The sequence below is a fragment of the Podarcis muralis genome, chromosome 3 (assembly GCF_964188315.1).
Source record: "Podarcis muralis chromosome 3, rPodMur119.hap1.1, whole genome shotgun sequence".
NCBI classification, from domain to species: domain Eukaryota; kingdom Metazoa; phylum Chordata; class Lepidosauria; order Squamata; family Lacertidae; genus Podarcis; species Podarcis muralis.
The window spans coordinates 11,816,840-11,840,871 of NC_135657.1; the positions used below are offsets into that span (position 1 = coordinate 11,816,840).

Here is a 24,032-nt window from a genome sequence, read left to right on the forward strand (position 1 = left end):
ATTTGAACCGCCGACCATGCGATCGGCAAGTCCTAGGCGCTGAGGTTTTAGCCACAGCGCCACCCGCGTCCCCCCTTTACCATTGAACAAAGGAGTGGGTTGCATTTATTTATTTGCATTTATTTTGCAGATTGAGGTTGAATCCTGACAAGACAGAAGTACTGTTTTTGGGGGACAGGGAGCGGGTTGGTGTGGGGGATTCCCTGGTCTTGAATGGGGTAACTGTGTCCCTGAAGGACCAGGTGCGCAGCCTGGGAGTCATTTTGGACTCACAGCTGTCCATGGAGGCGCAGGTTAACTCTGTGTCCAGGGCAGCTGTCTACCAGCTCCACCTGGTACGCAGGCTAAGACCCTACCTGCCCGCGAACTGTCTCGCCAGAGTGGTGCATGCTCTAGTTATCTCACGCTTGGACTACTGCAACGCGCTCTACGTGGGGCTACCTTTGAAGGTGACCCGGAAACTGCAATTAATCCAGAATGCGGCAGCTAGACTGGTAACTGGGAGTGGCCGCCGGGACCACATAACACCGGTTCTGAGAGATCTGCATTGGCTCCCAGTACGTTTCCGAGCACGATTCAAAGTGTTGGTGCTGACCTTTAAAGCCCTAAACGGCCTTGGTCCAGTATATCTGAAGGAGCGTCTCCACCCCCATCGTTCAGCCCGGACACTGAGGTCCAGCACAAAGGGCCTTCTGGCGGTTCCCTCATTGCGAGAAGTGAGGCTACAGGGAACCCGACAGAGGGCCTTCTCGGTAGTGGCGCCCGCCATGTGGAACGCCCTCCCAGCAGATGTCAAAGAGATAAACAATCACCTGACATTCAGAAGACATCTTAAGGCAGCCCTGTTCAGGGAAGTTTTTAATATGTAACGCTGTACTGTTTTTAACACTGATTGGGAGCCGCCCAGAGTGGCTGGGGAAACTCAGCCAGATGGGCGGGGTATAAATAATAAATTATTATTATTTTGCAGCACCGAATACAGTGGAACTTCTGCCTCATATAAGTGAGGGAGTCAAATGCAGCCCTCAGGGACGACTCAAAATCAGGACTGACCCCAACTTTACACGGTTTATTTTGTGGCTTCAGTTTTAACATTGTAATGCGACTTTTGCGCCTTGGCAGGAAGTGGGTATATAAATAGACAGCTTAAAGCAAACTTGCAACAAACCATCAGTTGAAAATTAATTACTAGGAAGCAAAACCTATAGAACTCAGCCAGGTGCTTATTCAGCTTTCACTCAGCAGCTCTCTAACATCCCTTTTCACCACGTGAGTTGCGGCCCCGCCCTTCCCGAGTGAGGGCAAGAGAAGGGCTACAGGGCTTCGGCCGCCGCTACCGAGCATGCTCGGGAAGGGTGGCGCATGCTCAGTGAAGAACTCGGCATGAAGAACACCTTTCCTCTTCTTTTCTTTTCAAGGGTTGCGCTGGGGCCTTCGGCTCCCCGCTGAGGAAGAGGGAGAGGGCAGGCTTCTTCCGGAGAACAGGTAGCTACAGAAACACACGCACCCGGGTGGGTGCTTGGTGGAGGGGGGGCGAGGACGGCGCGGAATACCAGCACGAGAAGCGGCGGCGGCTTTCCCAACGGCCCTGTCTCGAGACGCGGCGGTTGGGTTGCGCATGCGCGAGGGGTGGGTGGTTTTGGTTTGTTTTTTTTAAAGGGAGCCGTTGGCGGCCGAGGAGCGCGAGCGCCACCTTCAGGCAGGGTCGTGGCAAAGCAGGAGGGAAGCCGCACGGAGAGGGGACGGAAGCAATGAGAATGTGGGCGGGGCTTGTCAGTCCTCTCCCGCTGATTTGAATGGATGAACGGGAGCCTTGGAGCAGGATTGGCTGTTCCCTCACCCGCCCTGTTCCTTTTCTCTCCATATAAGGAAGAGCGGCGCCCTTTATCCAGAGAGTTCATGTCACAAAGCCCACGGCCATCATCATCATCATCATTATTATTTTATCCCTGGCCCCCTTTGAATGTCTGTTTCCCTCTGTTTTCTGTCTTCTACTATTGTTATTGTTACTGTATTTATTTATCCCCCCTTTTTTTGCTTGACAGTGACTCAAGGCAGGCTTACAGATAAAAATAAGACCTTCATATCCTATATATATATATTTCATTTTATTATTATTAAAGATTTTCTTGTTTTACAGAAGTATGTGTAATGTGTGTGTGTATATATACATACACACACACACACACACATACGCACACACAGCAGTTTGCAACAATAAAGAAACATAAAACCAGAGAAATAACATCAAGAAAAGTTTAAAATGAGTTAAAAGCAAAAAAAGAAGAAAAGGAATTAAAAGCAGACGTATGGAACTAGGGGTACTCGGGTGGTATTGTGGTCTAAACCACTGAGCCTAGGGCTTGCCGATCGCAAGGTTGGCGGTTCTAATCTCTGCAACGGGGTGACCTCCCGTTGCTCGGTCCCTGCTCCTGCTAACCTAGCAGTTTGAAAGCATGTCAAAGTGCAAGTAGATAAATAGGTACCCCTCCGGCGGGAAGGTAAACGGCATTTCCATGCGCTGCTCTGGTTCACCAGATGCTGTATGCCGGCTCCCTCGGCCAATAAAGCTATAGGAGCGCCGCAACCCCAGAGTCGTCCACGACTGGACTTAACGGTCAGGGGTCCCTTTACCTTTACCTTTTATGGAACTAGGACTTTGGGAGGTTCAAATCTGCCCTTAGGCATGAAGCTGAGCTTGGGCCTGACACTTGTTTACCAGCCTAGTTCAACTTACCGTGCTGCAAGGTTATTGTGTAGGTAAAATGCGGGAGAGGAAGAACCATTTATGGCACCCTTTGGCTCCTTGCAGTGGGAGGTGGGACACAAACCAAGCAATGAAACAATTAGCAGAGGGTATGCAGCGCCTAGTCAAACTATGGAACTTGCTTACCCAGGAGGCAGTGATGGCCTTAAGAAAAGGATTAGGCAGACTCATGGAGGAGAGGACTGTTGATGGCTACTGGTCATGATAGTTATGCTCTACATCCACAGTTAGAGGCAGCTGTGGCGCTGTGGACTAAACCTCTGAGCCTCAGGGCTTGCCAGTCGGAAGGTTGGCAATTCAAATCCCCACAATGGAGTGAGCTCCCGTTGCTCTATCCCAGCTTCTGTCAACCTAGCTGTTTGAAAGCACACCAGTGGAAGTAGATAAATAGGTACCGCTGCAGCGGGAAGTTAACAGTGTTTCTGTGTGCTCTGGCACTCCTCACGGTGTCCCATTGCGCCAGAAGTGGTTTAGTCATGCTGGCCACATGACCTGGAAAAGCTGTCTGTTGACAATCTTCTCATCTTTGCCGTGTGCAGCTTCTTCCATCACTGCAGCGCAGTTCACATCTGGGGAGATTCCTCCTTTTGATTCATAACGTTGCCAGATTTCTTTCTTGGGGTCTGAACATGACAACCTATTATTATTTTCTGATTAGGGTGCCAGGAACAAAGGAAGATGGGAGGCTCTGTGGTTTTCAATAGTTATGTAGAATATTGAATTACAGTAAGAATCTCGAAATAATTTTTTAAAATGTCCAGTAGCACTTTAGAGACCAACTAAGTTTGTTCTGGGTATAAGCTTTTGCGTGCATGCATACTTCTTCAGATACAGTAAGCATGGTTTTCACACAAACACCCATCCCCCAATAAACATTTCCTGCTGACATTTCCTCTTCGACACAGCCATGGAAGACACAGCATTCCTGTTCCTCCTTTGCATCTGGTGCCGCTGTTTGTTCCCATTTGTGGCTTCTAATGCTCCATATATCTTGAAAGGTGACTCGTTCTATCCTTTCCTTCAGAGAAGAAATGAACTGGAGGGTGATGCTGACGCTGGAGAACTTGGGCCAGTTGCACCGTGCTTGCCGGCAGCTGCACTCCCTGGCTTATGGGAAAGTACACCGAACACAGTGGAAGCCTGTCTTGTCATCTGCCTACCCCATGTGCCCAGTTCAGCTGCACCCCTTGCTCTGGCAGCCAGACACCAGCTCACAATTCAGGCTTTTAACAACCAAGGAGGTAATTAACAGCTACTTTATTCTTGCTTCCAAGAATGCCTGTTGTGTGTGCCTGGGGCTGTTTTGTAGAGGAATCTTCAGTCTATTTTGTAGAGAAACAAAAACTGTGGTTAATGCAAAAGAAACGTTGACTAAAAGTGTTTGATCTGTTCTGAACAAATTCAAGTGTGCCTTTTGCCCAGCCCATCTTGAAATGACAAAAGTGGAAACCATTGGAAACAAGATGAAAAATGGTAACACGGCACAACATATGGTTTAATTGTTCCTCTTTCAAAGTGCATCAGCACTTTGTTCACTGGAGCTGAGTGCCTGTGGATCTTTCTTACATAGCTGTGTGTGTCCGGCTGCCGTATAAACAAAGCAGGCCTTGCATTTTAAGATTTTACAGCTTTGCGTGAAACTGCTTCCCTTTCCATCCATCCCATGTGCGCTCCTTGAACTCTCTTGCAGAGAAAGAAATCGGCCAAGGAGAAACAGCGACCTGTACAACCAAAACCAGAGAAGCAGGAGGTTGAGATAATGTCCAGGATGACTGTGGAAGACCTTGCAAAAGCCATGCATAAAGACATAGGTGAGACTGTTTCTTTGACTTTGCAAAGGGCACCATCCTCAGAATTCCTTCTCAGCTGCTCCCACTTGAATCCCTTTTTAGTGATGCTCGGTATAGCATCTGCCCTGCGTGCATGCAGGTTGAGTTCACAGCCTCCAGCGCTGGCAATGTCTCCTGCCTGAAACCCTGAAGAGACCCTGAGATAGATGGACCAATAATCTAACTCAGTATATTGCAGTTTCCTTTGCTGACAAGACAGGAGAATGTGAGCCTGATATCTGCTGACTTGGGAGTCCTGCAGCGGAGCTTATGTCACTCATTAGCCCATTTTAATTGTTTCAAGATTTCCTGCCTTTCCAGTGCCATAAAGGAGGTTTGTGTAAGATGTCTTTCATCCTCTAGAGCATTCCTCAGCCATCTGCTTCCGATGTGCTTGAGCTACTTTCATCTGAGAAAGGTTTGAATTAAATGAATTTGCCATAGAATTGGTCCCAGTTGGATGGGGTGGGGGGTTGGGAGAGGAGAATGGGAAACCCTTTGTTGTATTTCTTTAGCTTGTTTCATTTAGACTTTCCCCCCCACATGTGAAATATATTTTCCCAAGGTGGTAGTGATAAATTTTGTTGTTTAGTCATTTAGTTGTGTCCGACTCTTCGTGACCCCATGGACCAGAGCACACCAGGCACTCCTGTCTTCCACTGCCTCCCGCAGTTCGGTCAAACTCATGCTGGTAGCTTCGACAACACTGTCCAACCATCTGTCGTCCCCTTCTTCTTGTGCCCTCCATCTTTCCCAGCATCAGGGTCTTTTCCAGGGAGTCTTCTCTTCTCATGAGGTGGACAAAGTACTGGAGCCTCCGCTTCAGGATCTGTCCTTCCAGTGAGCACTCAGGGCTGATTTCCTTCAGAATGGAGAGGTTTGATCTGCTTGCAGTCCATGGGACTCTCAAGAGTCTCCTCCAGCACCATAATTCAAAAGCATCAATTCTTCGGCGATCAGCCTTCTTTATGGTCCAGCTCTCACTTCCATACATCACTGCTGGGAAAACCATAGCTTTAACTATGCAGCACTGAAATCCAGGCTTGAATTCAGAGGCTGCTGGGGTGGTGACTGCAAGTCCCTGTGTGACAAAGACCCTATCCAGCTAGGCTCCAAGTAGTCCAAATTGCTATGTTTTACTTCCATTGTTGGAGGCAGTATGCGTCCAATTGACAGTTGTTCGGAATCACAAGTGGGAGGGAGTGCATTTGTTCTCACGTCCTGCTTTTGGGCTTCCCATAGGCATCTGGTTGGCTAATGTGAGAACAGGATGCTGCCCCAGATGTGCCACCGGCCTGATCCAGCAGGCTCTTCTTAGAGCTGCTTCATCAACCAGGTTCTTCCTGAGGTTGGTGCATTGACCAGTACAACTTTCCGTTTCTGTATTCAGATCATATATACGAGGCCTTGCTAAACACCAGCGTTGATATAGACGCACTAGAACCCGACTCGGTCCTGAACGAAGTGTTGATCAAGGACATCGTTCAAAAATCCGGCATGAAACACAAATGGGCCAAGTTGAAAGAAGACAAAATCAAAGAAAACAAAGATGCCGTAAAGAGGTAATGGCTTGGGTTAATTGATTTTGGTTGCTAGGTTTATGCAGACCCTGTTTTCCATCGCTCTTTTGCTATTCCGGCTTATGTTAGATCTCTATAGTCTTTGATACTCATTCACAAGCTTGGATCCTAACTTTTCGCTTAGGTTTTTGTGTGTGCTGGAAACCACCCAGAGTGGGGAAACCCAGTCAGATGGGCAGGGTATAAATAATAAAATTATTATTATTATTATTATTATTATGAGTCAAAGGAGTTTCCGTTCATGGAAGGAGAGCTGTACTCATGGAAGGGGTTCTTTGGTGAACAAAACCCATTATATGAAGCAACTCTTACTATGTGAAGCTCTTGCAGCTGAATGGAACATAGCTGTGGGAATTCTTAGAATGTACCCATTCACCTTGGACCTGCCCCTGAAAGCAAGTCTAGAGTGAGAGACTAAGGTGATGTCTGCAGTTTCCAGGAACTCTTCTCATTGTGAGACTTTTGTGCGTTACCTAATGGTTTGTTTGGACCCTGGGTGAGAGCCCAGAGGCTGAGAGGGAGGGTGTGTCAGAAAAAAATGAATTGATATTACTTTAAATATGTTAGTAACTTTGTATGAATGTACAAATTATATCTAACTGCATTTTCATAATATTTTGTTTTAAGTTGTCTGTTCTTGCTTCAGTTATTTGTATAACGCTTAGAGATATTTTCAATATGTTAAGCAGTATAGAAATTAAATAGTCAATCAAAGCCTTAATTAATATTGAGCCAATTTTGCTTTCTCTCTGTCCGCACCCCCTTTGCTTTGCTTATCCTCTAGCCCAGTGGTTCTCAACCGTTTTTCTCTGAGCCGCGCTTTCAGAATAAAAATTTGCTTGCGCCACACTGAAATTTTTATTGATAAGAAATACGTTGGAAAACGATTCCTGTGCTTCTGTCTACGAGTCCAAATAAAAAGCATTTTAGCCATTATGGAAATCTCATTTGGTCAGTAGTCTTTGAAATAAACTTTTCTGAGATCTTTTAGTTTCTATAACTCAATAAACAAAGAAGCTCTGACTGAAGTAAAGCCCTTTGCTGTGAAGAGAGCGCCCTGTTTCATTTAGCCGCATATCCATGCTTCCTCCGTTTCCTGAAGAAGAAAAAACCACATCTTGGCAGGCTACTCGCATTGGGCTGTGACTCGTTGCTGAGGATCGCATGCTGAGATCATTGATGCTCAGGAATTTTAAGGGATCTGTTAAGAGAAAAATGTTAAGGAGAAACACAAGGAGGGTTTACTTCATGGGTAGGCAAACTAAGGCCCGGGGCCGGATCTGGCCCAATTGCCTTCTCAATCCTGCCCGCGGACAGTCCAGGAATCAGCGTGTTTTTACATGAGTAGTATGTGTCCTTTTATTTAAAATGCATCTCTGGGTTATTTGTGGGGCATAGGAATTTGTGTTTCTTTTTGTTTTGTTTTTCAAAATAAAGTCCGGCCCCCCCACAAGGTCTGAGGGACAGCGGACCGGCCCCCTGCTGAAAAAGTTTGCTGACCCCTGGTTGACTTCATCTGCAAGCCTTGTGTGTTTCTGTTCATTGCAGGCCTCCTGCAGATCCTGCTTCATTAACTCCAAGGCCTCCGGTTGTTACCATCCTGGGCCACGTCGACCACGGGAAAACCACGTTGCTTGACACGCTGCGGAAAACTCAGGTGGCAGCAATGGAAGCAGGCGGCATCACGCAGCATATCGGTGCCTTTCTTGGTATGATTTATCAAAGTCATTTCCGTTGGCTATTTGCAGATTAGTTGCGCTGCAGAAAGCGTGCTGGGGAGACCACACATTACAAGGAACGCAAAATTAACTTTTGCTAGGTTTTAATAACAATAACAAAAACTCCTTTTACAATATATCAATAAGCATGACCCAACCACCAACCCATCCACCAGGGTACTGAGAGAGCTAGGTGCTGCTCTTTATATACTATACCCAACAGCTTAATTAACATAACTTAACAGCACCTGCTGGGACGCGGGTGGCGCTGTGAGTTAAACCACAGGGCCTAGGACTTGCTGATCAGAAGGTCAGCAGTTCGAAACCCCGCGACGGGGTGAGCTCCCGTTGCTCGGTCCCTGCTCCTGCCAACCTAGCAGTTCGAAAGCACGTCAAAGTGCAAGTAGATAAATAGGTGCCACTCCGGCGGGAAGGTAAACGGCGTTTCCGTGCACTGCTCTGGTTTGCCAGAAGCGGCTTAGTCATGCTGGCCTCATGACCCGGAAGCTGTACGCCGGCTCCCTCGGCCAATAAAGCGAGATGAACACTGCATCCCCAGAGTTGGTCACGACTGGACCTAATGGTCAGGGGCCCCTTTACCCTTTACCTTTAACAGCACCTGCTATACTGCTTCACAGCTGTAAAACTAGGTCACGTTATTTGCTCTGGCCCTTAAAGAAAAACACATCTTGTGGAACAATAATGAACCTTCAAATTTAAAGAGACCATTCAACAATTTTTACGTGCACTGATAATTACACCAGCTTTTTCCTCAGATTGTCCCATCCACACCATACATTTAAAGAACTCTTGGGCCACTTTAATGGTCATAGCTGTTAACGGTCTCCGCTCAGCACCCTTGGACAAACTACAGCCCCCAGGATTCCTTGGGATCTCAATGCAATCTTGTTTCCTAAGGTGTTTTGGTGTCAGAAAACAGTCCGAGATCTAAAGGTTGAGTTGCTGATGCTACTCTGCTGTACAGCACGGAAATGAAAACCAGCTTCAAGAATAAGGGGCGTGGCTTCCAAGAAAATAATATTTATCATGAAGGCATACAGTGGAATTTGAGACTGCAGCAGTGACAGTAAAAGAAACCTTTAAAAAATATATGTTTAGCAGATTCCCTGAGTAGAAATTGGAGTTTGGCTTTGTGAAGAACTGCTGCTACCTTAACAGAAGCCATGTTCAAAAGAAATTTGAGCAGTCTGCAATCGTGTAACCATTTTTTGATGGGGAACAAGAGCCATGGAGCTCTGTAGGGCATAGATTTTTGACCTGCATTTATAATTTTTACAATAGTGCTGTGTAGATTTGATTGTTGTTGGGGTTTTGGGGTTTTTTGCAGTGCATTTGCCTTCTGGAGAAAAAATCACCTTTCTGGATACTCCTGGCCATGCTGCATTTTCAGCCATGAGGGCGAGAGGTACACATGTCACGGATATTGTCATATTGGTGGTAGCTGCAGAAGATGGCGTAATGAAGCAGACTGTGGAATCTATTCAACACGCTAAAAATGCCAGAGGTACAGCACTTTTCTTTAAAGCGGGTGGGAGGAAGGGAGAGATAAGTGCCATTGGTCAAATACCATATATAATCACTGAAAGCCTTCACTTTTTTCCAAGGCCCTTAGGTCAGATTCTTACATGATTGCGAGCTGCTCGTTCTGATATGGTGGGATCAAAATAGCTTCACAAATAAATATCCTTTCACAACTGTAGTTTTGGGGAAACGTCTTTGGTTTGCAGCTTCCCATGTTTCACTGTTTGGACTTTGGCATTCTCCCCGGTTTCCTTTTCTCTCGCAGTTCCAATTATCGTTGCCATTAATAAATGCGACAAGCCTGAAGCCAACCCGGATAGAGTGAAGAAAGAGCTCCTGGCTCACAACGTAGTTTGTGAAGAATATGGAGGAGATGTTCAGGCTGTCCATGTTTCAGCACTAAAGGTAATTTTAACCTGTTGTCACTGTACTAGTCATAGGTGGGCTTCATTTCTGGAAGCGTGTTATTTCCAGAAGCACTTTTCCTTTTCCCATAAGCTAGTTCCAGTTAATTCTGGAAGGTAATTTGTAGTGCTTTTCACGGTGCAAAATAAAAATGCTTGTGCCATTCTTGTGTGTCTGCAGGTGTAGATCTACAGATCATTAGATTAACGCTAAGATGTTTCTTACATTGATCTGGGAAAGAATTAGTTGGGGCAAATGTTAATTTTTGAGGCTGAATAAACAACTAAATCTGCAATCCTAAAATGGGTGGGACCCAAAGATGATTTCGCTGCCATAGGCAGCTAAGCCCTGCTGTGTTTTCACCAGCAGGGCAGAAGGGAGGTCCATTTTGTGAGTTCTTAGAAACCCTGTTTTGGAGGGTAATACAAAGGTGTGATTTACACCATCTCGTGGGCTTTTGGATCTGTCCGATTCAAGCTGATTCCTGGTGCTCCCTCGAAACACCCTCTTTTTTACTCTACTGGCATCCATTGGTAGGGCCAGGTTTCGGTATCAGCAGGGAGGTAGAATTCAACTTCTGGCCTCTCTCTGTTTATCCTATAGCCCTAGGGTTGCCTCCTTAAAGAGCAGAGGCAGCAACAAAGCTGCTATATGACGGACCATACAGACTGGATGTCTTTTCCTCATGCCATTGTAAATGATCAAAAAACCCACAACCCAGCAAAGGAAGTACTGTGGGATGGGAAAAAATTCCCTGATGCTGATGCATGTTCCTGGACATGAAGGAACACCTGGCCACACAATGACAGTCTCCATGCAGAGGGGTTTAAATCATCCCCAAACAACCTTCCATGCAGTAATCCAGATTTTAAAGCTGTTCATCTCCTGTCGTAACATAACACGCGGACTGATGTGTCATTTCCTTGTTCCCAAGCGACTCATCTCTTTTCTGAACTGTCTTTGTTTGGCGTAGGGTGACAACTTGATGGCTTTAGCAGAGGCAACTGTGGCTCTTGCAGAGGTGTTGGAACTGAAGGCAGACTCTACGGGCCCCGTGGAAGGCACCATCATAGAGTCTAGCACAGATAAAGGAAAAGGGTGAGCCGCAGGCACACGCCCCTTCATTCCTTGACAGAATCACTAGTCATTTGAGTCATTATTATTCTTATTATTGGTAAATGTCAACCATGCTTTTTTCTTCAGTGTTAACTTTATCTCCATTAATTGCCACCACCAGTCCTCCATATTTTTCCATCCATGTCCATGTTAAAATCGCTCTACTGTGATCACATATTGGAATAATATTCCATAATTTCTCCCTCCCTTGTTATATATCCTTTAATTCATGCCCAGTTCCAGATGTTCATGTTGCATTTCCATTTCCTGTTATTTAGAAGCAAAGTGGTTTCTATTATTGCAACACTAAGAGAGGTTGGGACGCGGGTGGCGCTGTGGGTAAAAGCCTCAGCGCCTAGGGCTTGCCGATCGAAAGGTCGGCGGTTCGAATCCCCGCGGCGGGGTGCACTCCCGCTGCTCGGTCCCAGCGCCTGCCAACCTAGCAGTTCGAAAGCAATCCCGGGTGCAAGTAGATAAATAGGGACCGCTTACTAGCGGGAAGGTAAACGGCGTTCTGTGTTCTGCGCTGGCTCGCCAGAGCAGCGATGTCACGCTGGCCACGTGACCCGGAAGTGTCTTCGGACAGCGCTGGCCCCCGGCCTATAGAGTGAGATGGGCGCACAACCCTAGAGTCTGTCAAGACTGGCCCGTACGGGCAGGGGTACCTTTACCTTTTACCTTAAGAGAGATTAGGCTATTGAACCCAGTGTGCAACCGATCTATCTCTTTCTGTGCTTCTGGGAGAGCCACTGGGAATGTAGTGGGCAAACTTGCGACTGGTCCTTATCTCCATCATAATTCACCTAACAGGAGTGAGGAACTGTGGGGTTGGCAAACCAGTGGCCCTCCAGATATTGCAGGACTACATTTCCCATCATGCATGATTGTTGGTTGGAGCTGAGGGGAGTTGAAGCCCAGCAACATCTATAGGGCCACTGATTTCCCCATCCCTGACTTAAGGAGTGGGGAATCTAGGTACACTGTCCTGAACTATTTGGAAGGGCCGGGCTCAAGTGTGATAAAACAGATATCAAAGTACAGTGGTACCTCGGGTTACATACGCTTCAGGTTACATACGCTTCAGGTTACAGACTCCGCTAACCCAGAAATAGTACCTCGGGTTAAGAACTTTGCTTCAAGATGAGAACAGAAATCGTGCTCCGGCGGCAGCAGGAGGCCCCATTAGCTAAAGTGGTGCTTCAGGTTAAGAACAGTTTCAGGTTAAGAACGGACCTCCGGAACGAATTAAGTACTTGACCCGAGGTGCCACTGTAAACAGAAAGCATATTCATTGAGAATTTGTTTGCTACAATCCACATATGCTATAACGCGTCTCAAGACATCTCACTATATTAAAAAAAAGCAAATAAAATTAGTAGCGTAAAATTGGTTGTACGAAATCAAACGCAATCTTCCCTCCTTCTCCCCTCTAGTCCAGTGACCACTGCCATCATCCAGAGAGGCACTCTGAGAAAGGGCTGTATTCTGGTTGCAGGGAAAAGCTGGGCCAAAGTGCGTATGATGTTTGACGAGAACGGCAAGGCCATGGAAGTTGCCCCTCCAAGCATGCCAGTGGAGATCGTGGGATGGAAGGAGGTTCCTTCAGCCGGAGAGGAAATCCTTGAAGTAGAGTCTGAGGTACCACAGATTTCCCATTCAGCATTTAATCCTGGCGCCCCCAAGGTGGGTCCTCTCACTGGGCAACGAGGACACACTTACCTTGGGCTCCAGGCCTCTGGGGGGGAAAGCAGCAGGGACAAACTACCAGGGCAGGGATGGAGAACCTGCGGCCTTTCCCATGTCGTTGGGCTGCAACTCCCATCTTTCTGAGGCTGATGAGAGTTGGAGCCTGACAATATTGGGATGGCCACATTGGGCCCCCATCGCTGTACTAGAGAGAAGGAGCAGAATTAATGAACACGGATTGGCTTTGGCTGTGGCAGCACAAGAAGCTATTTACAGTGGTGCCTCGCAAGACGAAAAGAATCCGTTCCGCGATTCTCTTCGTCTAGCGGTTTTTTTGTCTTGCGAAGCAACCCCATTGACAGCTTAGCGGATTAGCGCTACAGCGGTCTAGCGGCTTTTCGCGATCAGCTGTTAAGCGGGTTATCAGCGGAACAGCTGATAGGTGGCTTAGCGGCTTAGGAAAAGGGGGGGGAAAGCGGGAAAAACCCCGCGGGGACGCGCAAGATTTTTTCGTCTTGCGAAGCAACCCCATAGGGAAATTCGTTTTGCGAAGCGCCTCCAAAACAGAAAACCCTTTCGTCTAGTGGGTTTTCCGTCTTGCGAGGCGTTCGTCTTGCGGGGCACCACTGTACACTGCTAGAACGGAAGCTGCGTGCAAGCTGTTTGCATTCTGCTTTCTTCCACTACATTACAGTGGTACCTCGGGTTACATACGCTTCAGGTTACATACACTTCAGGTTACAGACTCCGCTAACCCAGAAATAGTACCTCGGGTTAAGAACTTTGCTTCAGGATGAGAACAGAAATTGTGCTCCGGCGGCGTGGCAGCAGCAGGAGGCCCCATTAGCTAAAGTGGTGTCTCAGGTTAAGAACAGTTTCAGGTTAAGAACAGACCTCCGGAACAAATGAAGTTCTTAACCCGAGGTACCACTGTACCTCATTGACCACCTCTCCTCATATGAACCTCTCCAAGCCCTGAGATCATCCTCTGAGGCCTTTCTTCATGTGCCTCCCACACGAAAGGGAGGGTTGTAACATGAGAACAGGCCTTTTCTGCAGTGGCTCCCCACTTATGGAATGCTCTCCCTGGGGAGATTTGCCTGGCACCTTCATTATACACCTCTAGGTGCCAGGCAAAAACGTTCCTCTTCAACCAGGCCTTTGGCTGACTGACTTCCGATGCCCTTTTTAATGTGTTTTTTTTTGGGGGGGGTAGATTTTTAGTTTGTTGTTGTTCTTATTTTTATTACGTATCTTGTGTTTTTTATATTGTGATTATATATTGCAAACCACCCTGAGATCTATGAGTATAGGGTGATAGATAGATAGATAGATAGATAGATAGATAGATAGATAGATAGATAGATAGATAGATGATAGATAGATAGATAGATAGATAGATAAATTTATTGCGGCCATTGGCCCATATCGAAAACAGTACATCAGAATTTATCCATAAACAATACAATTTAAACAGTTCCGAGTTAAAACACCCATATAAAACCAATTTTACTTCAGTTAAGTAAGCACTATACACAATAAGCTCCCTCTATGTAAACCGCAATTCAAATCCATCAGATTTTGGGGGGTATGCGTCTTAGTTCTGGCACTTATTGATGGTTCTTAAGTTTAGCTAAGCTGTCAGAGTCATACAGTGATCCATTTCTCCTCTTTTGAAATAAAACATTAATCAGGTATCTAGCGACTGCAAGGGATCTACTTGTATCTTCGTCGTTTAATAAGTATATTATTTGGGCTTCCTGAGGTCCGTCAGCAATTCTCGATAAATATGGGGCCAGAAACTTGGACCGTGAAGTCGAATGTAATGGACAACAGAAGATTATATGGTATAACGATTCTATAGATCCACTATGAGTATAGGGTGGTACACAAAATGAATAAAAAATTAAAATAGAGGTTTTTTAAAAAAAACCTAAGATAATTTAAACAGAACAGCTGTGTTTGGAGGCAACATATATTTGAGTACCAGCTTCAGTGGCTGACTCCATCCTAGTTTGAGCTGTTAACATCTGGCTGGTCAGTGCTGCAGATGTAGGTTTGACTACTAACTTCCCTTCCAGGTACCAAACACAGTTCTCCACTTCCCTCTGTAGCTCTCGGTGCACACCAAAAATTCATAGGTGGTGGGTGGGAAACCCTCGGGCTGGTGGGTGGGGGCTGCAGATGGAGGTGGGAGCCCAGATCCTGGGATCCCAGCTATCGTGCTAGATCAGAGAGGCAGCTCTCTTGTTCTTCTGTCAAGCAAAGGGCTCGTGAAGTTGTTGAGTGGAGAACCTACGCCGAGCAACAAGAGAAAGCGAAGAAGGACCTAGAGGTCATCGAGGCGAAGCAGAAGGAGCACAGGGATGCCTACAAGAAGGACAGAGAGGGCATGGAAAACATGTCCTGGAAGCAGAGAAGGGCAGCGGTGTACAAGAGCAAAAAGCATCTCCTGGCTATACGACCGAAAGAAAAAGGGGAGAGTGACAAAAATGTGCTGCACATCATCATCAAAGGTGGAGTCTTTCTTACTCAGTTGGGTTTGTCCTGCTCCCAAGAGCTGCTATTATTATTATTATTATTATTATTATTATTATTATTATTATTCCCCAGCACTGGGCTGGGCAGGGTGCACTTCCCCATATAATGTTAAATAGCACCATTTGAAGCCTCGAGAAAGCAAGGCCCACAAGAGGGCACACATGGTACATACGAAGCTGCCTTCTATCAAGACAGACCATTGGTCTGCCTGGTTCAGTATTGTCTGCACTGATTGGTAGCGGCTTTCCAGGATTTCAGACAGAGCTCCCACTGTCTTGCCTGGAGGTGTTGGGCAGTGGACTTAGGTCATCCTCCTCCATGGAAAGCAAATGCTTTAATGCTTGAACTGTGGTCCTTCCTCATGCTACTTAACTGACACACAGGTGTGGCTTAACTGGCATTGAGAATGGCACCTGTCATTGTTAGCCATTTATGATAAAATAGGCGCCATACACAAGACCTTAAGATAAATTGAGACTTGTCAAGTTGGCAACAGCTGAACAGCAAGTATTATTCACGTATACGTTAATGACTACAATGTGTGTCTCTCCCTTGAGCCCAAGAGAGGGTTTAGTCCTTTTTGTTTTCAAAACTCCTTCACAGCAGTGCATAAGTTACTAGTCCATAGCTTGCCTGTCCTCACAAACTCCTCCAGACACCTTCACGGTTCTCAGCCAAAGAATAAATTTAACAGAGTAGCTTGCCAACTGCCACCTCCTTTCCCCCATACTGTTTATTCTTTGTGAAATGCATTTATAATGCAAATACAATACAGATACTAACAGTCATGACTGTTAATGGCTGTACTTGTAGACTCTTCTTTACTGAATTCCAAGCAACCCCACAACATTTTAATCAGACTGTTGGAAAGTCCTGGGAGGTTTTAATTTCAGAAGAAGAAGAGTTTGGATTTGATATCCCACTTTATCACTACCTGAAGGAGTGTCAGAACTGCTCACAATCTCCTTTCCCTTCCTCCCCCACAACAAACACTCTGTGAGGTGAGTGGGGCTGAGAGACTTCAGAGAAGTGTGACTGGCCCAAGGTCACCCAGCAGCGGCATGTGGAGGAGCGGGGAAGCGAACCCGGTTCACCAGATTACGAGTCCACCGCTCTTAACCATACCACCACACGGGCTCTCGGTGTGTTTGTGAGACACAGTTTCCGAGAATTCAATCAAAGCTGTATTCATTGCTCAGCTCCTGCTCATTTAATTGCATGAGACTTAAGTTCCTCGTGGATTGTACAGAAATTAGTTGTGCTGTTCTTTGTTTCGTGTGTGCCACTCACATTTAAACTCACCGGGACTTTTGCTCCGCCCAGGTGACGTTGATGGTTCTGTGGAAGCCATCTTGAACATCCTGGACACTTACGACGCCGATGAGGAGTGTGAGCTAGACGTGGTCCACTGTGGGATTGGGGATATTAGCGAAAATGACATAAACCTCGCAGAGACATTTAAAGGTAAAGGGTGTCCATTGAAGAAAGCGGTACAAAGTCATGTGTCTTAGATGGCTAAAGAGCCAGAGCACTTTGCCTTGCAAGCAGACAGCAGCTCAGTAACCGGCCTTAAAGTACAGTGGTACCTTGGGTTAAGTACTTAATTCGTTCCGGAGGTCCATTCTTAACCTGAAACTGTTCTTAACCTGAAGCACTACTTTAGCTAATGGGGCCTTCCGCTGCTGCCGTGCCACCAGAGCACGATTTCTGTTCTCATCCTGAAGCAAAGTTATTAATCCGAGGTACTATTTCTGGGTTAGCAGAGTCTTTACCTGAAGCATCTGTAACCTGAAGTGTATGTAACCTGAGGTACCACTGTACACAGAAGGTGTGCTACAGTGACTGCAGGCAGGGTTCCCATGGAGCAGAACGGGACACACTTTCCCACCCATGTTGCAAGGCAAGTCAGGAATGCGGATCTCATCCCCTCGACACATTGTTTTACCTGTCAAGACTGTGGCCAGCTGGCACCTTTGATGCCAACTATTGGAGCTGCACATTAACTCTCCTGCTTTAGGGGGAGTTGCTGTATGCACCATCCTGATTTCTGAATGCTTTGCATGTAAGATTAAGAGTCTTCACGTAATGCATTTCATGTAAGTCACCTTGAGGCCCTTTGTGGGACAAAAGGCAACTTGCAAGGTTTTTATAAGTGAAATAAATGGCTTTCTGCACAGCTGTGGGAATTCAGGGCACAGAATTTAACATCGCAAGAACCTCATCTTTATTATAAAGGAGGCCTCTCTCCCACATGGCTGCAAAGATAGGCTTGAGAGGTGTGTGTGTGTGTGGAATTCTTGGTGACCCTAAAGAGGAATGCGTAGTCAAATTGTGCGAGTACTTGGAGCTCGCAAAGCTGACAGATGCAATAAGAGATAAACCTAAAAAATTGGTGAAAGAAGAATGGGAATGTCTAAATAATTATTTCGGGGACAAGGGCTCAACAAGAAAGATCTGGATATGTTTAGAATGATACCGCATAGAGAAATTCTCAGTGATACCAAGATGAGGGATTCCTTTGGAATGCAAATAGAGATAATTGATAAGAATAATGATCTGTTGTGAGCTTGACGGAAGTGTACAATAGATGAGCTTTCCTGCTTTGGCTCATCTTCCTTTTTCTTTTCTTTTTTTCTATTTTTCTATTTTTCTTTTCTTTTATCTTTTCCATAGTTGCTTATGTTCTGGGTCATGTACTTCAATATTTTTTGTAGTTTTTTCAGTTTTTTTCATTACTATTAAGGAATTTTCCTTTGTAATTTTGGTTGTCTATATTTATATGTACTTGTCTAAAGCAAAAAAAAAGGAATGCTTGGTGAAATCGTGGAAGTCAGAGAGGAGTAGGGTAGGATTTTCAGTTCCCGAGGCGTCTCTTCCCCATCTCTTTCTTGCAGATGTGGAATAAATTATGCAAAACAAGCAGGTGCGTGCAAATGGGTGCGATTCAGTTGAGTTTCAGAATTTAGCATTCCTTGGTGCAGAATGTTACCATGCTGCAGATGTTTTAGATTTTCTCTTCATGAATATACTCAGCCCTGCCCTTAATGTTTGGTAAACAGAACAACTCTGGAACTTTTAAAGCATGCTTAATTTGAGCCATTAGAAAGAAGAAGTAAAATAGCAATTTTACACTTACCCTCTTTTGTTGCATTGTCAGGTGTTGTATACGGGTTCAATGTGAACGCAAATAAACCTATTCAGCAGCTGGCTGCCAAGAAGGGAATAAAGTTGAAAATGCACAAAATCATCTACCGGCTTGTTGAAGATTTACAGGCGGAGCTGAGCAGCACCCTGCCCTGTTCTCTAGAGGAGCATGTGTTGGGTATACTTCTGAATTTGAGATGGCGGAAATAAGGGGGTGGGGGTGGTAAGCATTGCTGAACAAGGTGCCCTGCCTGGCCACTGGACCTTTGGCGTGATGATTCACCAGAAGTCTTTCATTAAAGGGATAGCAGTTTCAGCATGGATATTTCTAAAAGTGGGATGCGGGTGGCGCTGCGGTCTAAACCACTGAGCCTCTTGGGCTTGCCGATCAGAAGGTTGGCGGTTTGAATCCGCACAACGGGGTGAGCTCCTGTTGCTCTGTCCCAGCTCCTGCCTACCTACCAGTTCGAAAGCAGGCCAGTGCAAGTAGATAAATAGGTACTGCTGCAGCGGAAAGGTAAATGGCGTTTCCGTGTGCTCTGGTTTCCGTCACGGTGTTCCGTGGCGCCAGAAGCGGTTTAGTCATGCTGTCCACAAGACCAGGAAAGCTGTCTGTGGACAAATGTCGGCTTGCTCAGCCTGGAAGCGAGATGAGTGCCGCAACCCCATTGTCGCCTTTGACTGGACTTAACTGTCCAGGGGTCCTTTACCTTACCTTTTTCTAAAAGTACTGATATTCATGAAATAGTGACAAGCCAGAGAAAGGATTCTCTGCAGAAATGCGCAGTGCTGTAACCGGCTGCAGAAATTCCACTTCCTAAGGTTCTATTTTCCTTTTTTAATGCAAAATTCTTCATTTACTGTATTTTTCGCTCTATAAGACGCACCAGACCACAAGACGTACCTAGTTTTTGGAGGAGGAAAACAAGAAAAAAAATATTCTAAATCTCAGAAGCCAGAAAAGCAAGAGGGATCGCTGTGCAGTGAAAGCAGCAATCCCTCTTGCTGTTCTGGCTTCTGGGATAGCTGCGCAGCCTGCATTTGCTCCATAAGACGCACACACATTTCCCCTTACTTTTTAGGAGGGAAAAAGTGAGTCTTATAGAGCAAAAAATACAGTATATGGCACCCATCTGACTGGGATGCCCCAGCCACTCTGGGCAGCTTCCAACAAATTAAAAACATCAAGCACAGTAAAACATCAAACATTAAAAACTTCCCTGTACAGGGCTGCCTTCAGATGTCGTCTAAAAGTCAGATAGTTGTTTATTTCCTTGATATCTGCTGGGAGGGCGTTCCACAGGGCAGGCGTTGACTACTGAGAAGGCCCTCTGCCTGGTTCCCTGTAACCTTGCTTCTCACAAGGTTAGAAAGCCCTCGGAGCTGGACCTTGAGTCCAGCTGGGCTGGACGATGGGGTTGGAGACACTCCTTCAGGTATACAGTGCTTGAAACTTTGCTTGTAATGTTTGCTGCAATCTTACAGCACTTAGTGAGGTGCAGTTTGAACAGAACTTCTGTAGGTCAAGACTAGGGGGGAAAGGGATGGACTTCAACATTTACTCAGAACAGACCTGAGTTCAGTGGGTCTACCAATCACATTCATTTCAATGAGTCTAAGCTCTAAGCTAAGTAAAACTTTGTTGAATGAAGTAAAACAGACTAAAGCTGCAGAGTACTACAAAACAAGAAAGATGGAAGATTGCAGACTTGTTCAGTTACGTCATTTAAACGGCACAAAATCCAGCTTTTAACTTGAAAAGTCTGGATGCAGGGTTTTTTTAGTACTGGATACAAGTCACCTTGGGATGCGGGTGGTGCTGTGGGTAAAACCTCAGCGCCTAGGGCTTGCCGATCGCATGGTCGGCGGTTCGAATCCCCGCGGCGGGGTGAGCTCCTGTCTTTCGGTCCCAGCTCCTGCCCACCTAGCAGTTCGAAAGCACCCTTAAGTGCAAGTAGATAAATAGGTACCGCTTTATAGCGGGAAGGTAAACGGCGTTTCCGTGTGCTGCGCTGGTGCAGGCTCGCCAGCGCAGCGATGTCACACTGGCCACGTGACCCGGAAGTGTCTCCAGACAGCGCTGGCCCCCGGCCTCTTAAGTGAGATGGGCGCACAACCCCAGTCAGACACGACTGGCCTGTACGGGCAGGGGTACCTTTACCTTTACAAGTCACCTTAGCTTTTGTATTTTGATTGGAATTAATGCTCGTATCCTTTTTAATGAGCAGAGACTGCCTAAATGGCACTTTTACACTTTTAGGATTCTCATGCTTTTTTGTTTTCCTTAGGAACAGCTGTTGTTTTAGCAATCTTTGATGTCACAGTTGGAAAAAGTACAGTTCCAGTAGCTGGCTGCAGAGTACAGAAGGGGCAGCTGGACAAAAAGATGAAATTTAAATTAATTCGTAATCAAGAAGTTATTTGGACAGGTGAGTAGCGGTTGATTTCCTAAGCAGTCAGTTCTACTGCCCAGTTCCCACAATTTTATGAGCAACCACCAAGCATCCCTGGATTTCGTAAGCCTGCTTTCTGCCCCTCCGCTAGGTGAAATTCTTACTAAAAAAAATAGCAAATAGACTGAATAAGGAACCGATATTTAAGCACCTCTTTATACAAAAATAAAGTTTTATCCTCCTCAGTCATATGTCAGTCACAGACACTTTCCCAATATGCTTTGTAGAATTTTTTGTGGGTAGCAGAGCTCCAGGTGGAATCAGTTACCGATTCTCTTCCGCATGACTGTGATGAATTATTGCAGAGGTGTGTTCATATAATCTCATGTGAGGTGTGTGTCTCCAACACTGTTAACTTTTGGGAGGAATTTGAAAACATTACTGTTTACCCAGGCATTTGATGGTTAAATCCTGTATGTGGCAACCATGAGAACACTGGATGCTTTAGTTGAGATTCCTGCATTTCCGGGGGTTGGAGTAGTTGACTCTCAGGGTCCCTTCCAACTCTACAATTCTGATTCTGAGTAGTGTGCTCTGGGGGACGCGGGCGGCACTGTGGGTTAAACCACAGAGCCTAGGACTTGCCGATCAGAAGGTCGGCGGTTCAAATCCCCGCGACGGGGTGAGCTCCTGTTGCTTGGTCCCTGCTCCTGCCAACCTAGCAGTCAAAAGCACGTCAAAGTGCAAGTAGATAAATAGGTACCACTCCGGTGGGAAGGTAAACGGCGTTTCCGTGCGCTGCTCTGGTTCACCAGAAGCGACTTAGTCATGCTGGCCACATGACCTGTACGCCGGCTCCCTCAGCCATTAAAGCGAGATGAGCACCGCAACCCCGGAGTCGGCCACGACTGGAACTAATGGTTAGGGGTCCCTTTACCTTTACCTAGTGTGCTCTGGAGTGCTGTGACTTGTATGAAAATTAGTTACAGTTAAGACATGGTCTGGATTGGAGCAATCTCTGCACTCTAAACATTTCTCACCTTGTAATAAATGTTGCACAATTTGGAGTTTTTGCTTTATGTACGTCTGTTTTACCTAGGATACCTATCGTCAATGAAGCACCATAAAGATGATGTCCTTGTAGTCAAGACTGGCATGGATTGTGGGCTCAGTTTGGACAAGAACATAGCATTTCAAGTAGGAGATGAAATTGTTTGTTTCAATGAAAAGGAAGTTGAGCAGACGATCTCTTGGGACCCAGGATTTTAAATCTCAAAACAGCCAAATATGTGATGGGCTGAGAAACTCGGATTATATTATTTGCACTGCATCACAGAGACATTTGAGAAGCAGCTTGCATTGTAAAAATGAATAGGGGGCTTTAATGTATTTTTTAATATTAAAAAAAAAATCATTATGTTGTAAATTTCAATAAAAACTGTGGGAGAGCTTAGCTGTACAGTGAAACCACCTGGATCTATATTTTATTTATTACAATAGGAGCATCCTGAAACTTTTGTGTTATAGGCTGGGCCAAAATAATACATTTTGCTGAACAGATCTGAGTACTTGATTAACTATGTGAGGATCTGTCACTGCAGACATGTGTGCCAAGTTATTATTCAAATCAGTTTGGGAGTACAGACAAATTCCCTCACACATTGAAGTTACTTGAGGGGATTACAGGGCCAGCACCAGCTTGCCACGAATTCAAGAACCACTTGATGGTAGTATCTCTACCTACATGCCACATTCAGTATGTATGTTGAAGGTAAAGCTAAGCTGCTGCCACCTTTGTGTGCTTCCAGGGGATGAACATGATTCCCATGACTCCCTATGTATTCAAGCTGAAAACACATTTTCATGATCGTTGGGAGTCAATTCCTGCAATGCTTTATGAGAATCGTATGCCCCTTCTTCCTCAAGACGCCATGCTCAGATTGTGCTGGGTGAATGATAGCAGCCATGGCATCTCTCCCTCACCCCCCCCCGAAAGCCTTTTTACACCAATGTGGAACACAGCCATGGTTGTGAAGTAGGTATTTGAGATGCGGGTGGCGCTGTGGGTTGAACCAGAGCCTGGGACTTGCCAATCGGAAGGTCGGCGGTTCGAATCCCCGCAACAGGGTGAGCTCCCGTTGCTCAGTCCCTGCTCCTGCCAACCTAGCAGTTTGAAAGCACATCTAAGTGCAAGTAGATAAGTAGGTACCGCTCTGGCGGGAAGGTAAACGGTGTTTCTGTGTGCTGCTCTGGTTCGCCAGAAGCGGCTTAGTCATGCTGGCCACATGACCTGCAAGCTGTACGCCGGCTCCCTCGGCCAACAAAGCAAGAGGAGCGCCGCAACCTGAGTCAGCCACAACTGGTCCTAATGGTCAGGGGTCCCTTTACCTTGGTATTTCGTGTCTAAGCAAGGGATGCAAACATGTTGCCCAGAGACATCACAAAGGGTTTCCTCAGCCCAGATACTTCCCTCTTATTCCTAAAATGAGACTTTATTAGCATTTTATTGTAGTCAGAACACATTGTGGTGTGGATAGTAGTTCCCGGAGGGACAAAAAGGTTGGCAGCCCACTGCTCCAAGGAACAAGGTCTTCCATCATTCCAGTTTTGGAGAGGGAACTAGTGATGGCAAGAAACTTCATACAGTGGTACCTCGGGTTAAGAATTTAATTCGTTCTGGAGGTCTGTTCTGAACCTGTTCTTAACCTGAGGTACCACTTTAGCTAATGGGGCCTCCCACTGCTGCTGGCACACAATTTCTGTTGTCATCCTGAAGCAAAGTTCTTAACCCGAGGTACTATTTCTGGGTTAGCGGAGTCTGTAACCTGAAGCGTATGTAACCCAAGGTACCACTGTACTTTTCCCACCATGAATCCATACTTTACAATCAGTATTGCCATGTTTTAGTTTTTTCTGTCCCACCCAACTATATTAGAAATGGGCAGTAAAATGCAGCAGGCCTAATAATCTTAATTTGTATTTAAGCTTATGACTTCAAGGTGTGGAAACTAGGCAATCACAAGACACCCCCACCCCCAAGCAAGCAAGAAAAAATATGCCCCCATCTCTGCTGTAGGCCCTGTTGGATTCACCCGACCAGCCCAATGAGCAGTAACCCTCTGTAAGAATTTCTGCAACAGGACTTCTGTCCTCCCCACCCCCACCCCGCAAGTGTGACTCTAGATTGTTCCAGCTGCCAATATGGAACACTTGCAGAGAATGACTAGAAGAGCACAATGTTGCATTCCACGCAATGTATGCAAAATACAGCAAGAGCTGTATCTCTGCTTATGTACTATAACAGAAACAAC

General features: G+C 46.0%; 1 protein-coding gene across 2 annotated transcripts; it reads left to right on the plus strand.

The window, feature by feature from the left end:
• The first annotated feature begins 1,330 nt into the window (after window positions 1-1,330).
• MTIF2 (mitochondrial translational initiation factor 2) lies at window positions 1,331-22,188 on the plus strand. 2 transcript variants are annotated; one of them, XM_028725111.2, is made up of 14 exons: window positions 1,331-1,485; window positions 3,792-4,008; window positions 4,458-4,578; window positions 5,987-6,158; window positions 7,725-7,885; window positions 9,243-9,419; window positions 9,702-9,841; window positions 10,815-10,939; window positions 12,391-12,595; window positions 14,907-15,159; window positions 16,508-16,648; window positions 18,342-18,506; window positions 20,617-20,757; window positions 21,821-22,188. In XM_028725111.2, exons 2-14 carry the CDS (start codon window positions 3,799-3,801, stop codon window positions 21,988-21,990), a joined length of 2,181 nt encoding a protein of 726 aa, XP_028580944.2. In that variant the 5' UTR covers window positions 1,331-1,485; window positions 3,792-3,798; the 3' UTR covers window positions 21,991-22,188. The 2 variants fall into 2 exon arrangements, 1 of the variants encoding a protein (XP_028580944.2); XR_013392108.1 differs by lacking the exons at window positions 20,617-20,757; window positions 21,821-22,188 and adding an exon at window positions 17,991-18,107 and having other exon boundaries at window positions 18,342-18,444.
• The last annotated feature ends 1,844 nt before the right edge of the window (window positions 22,189-24,032 follow it).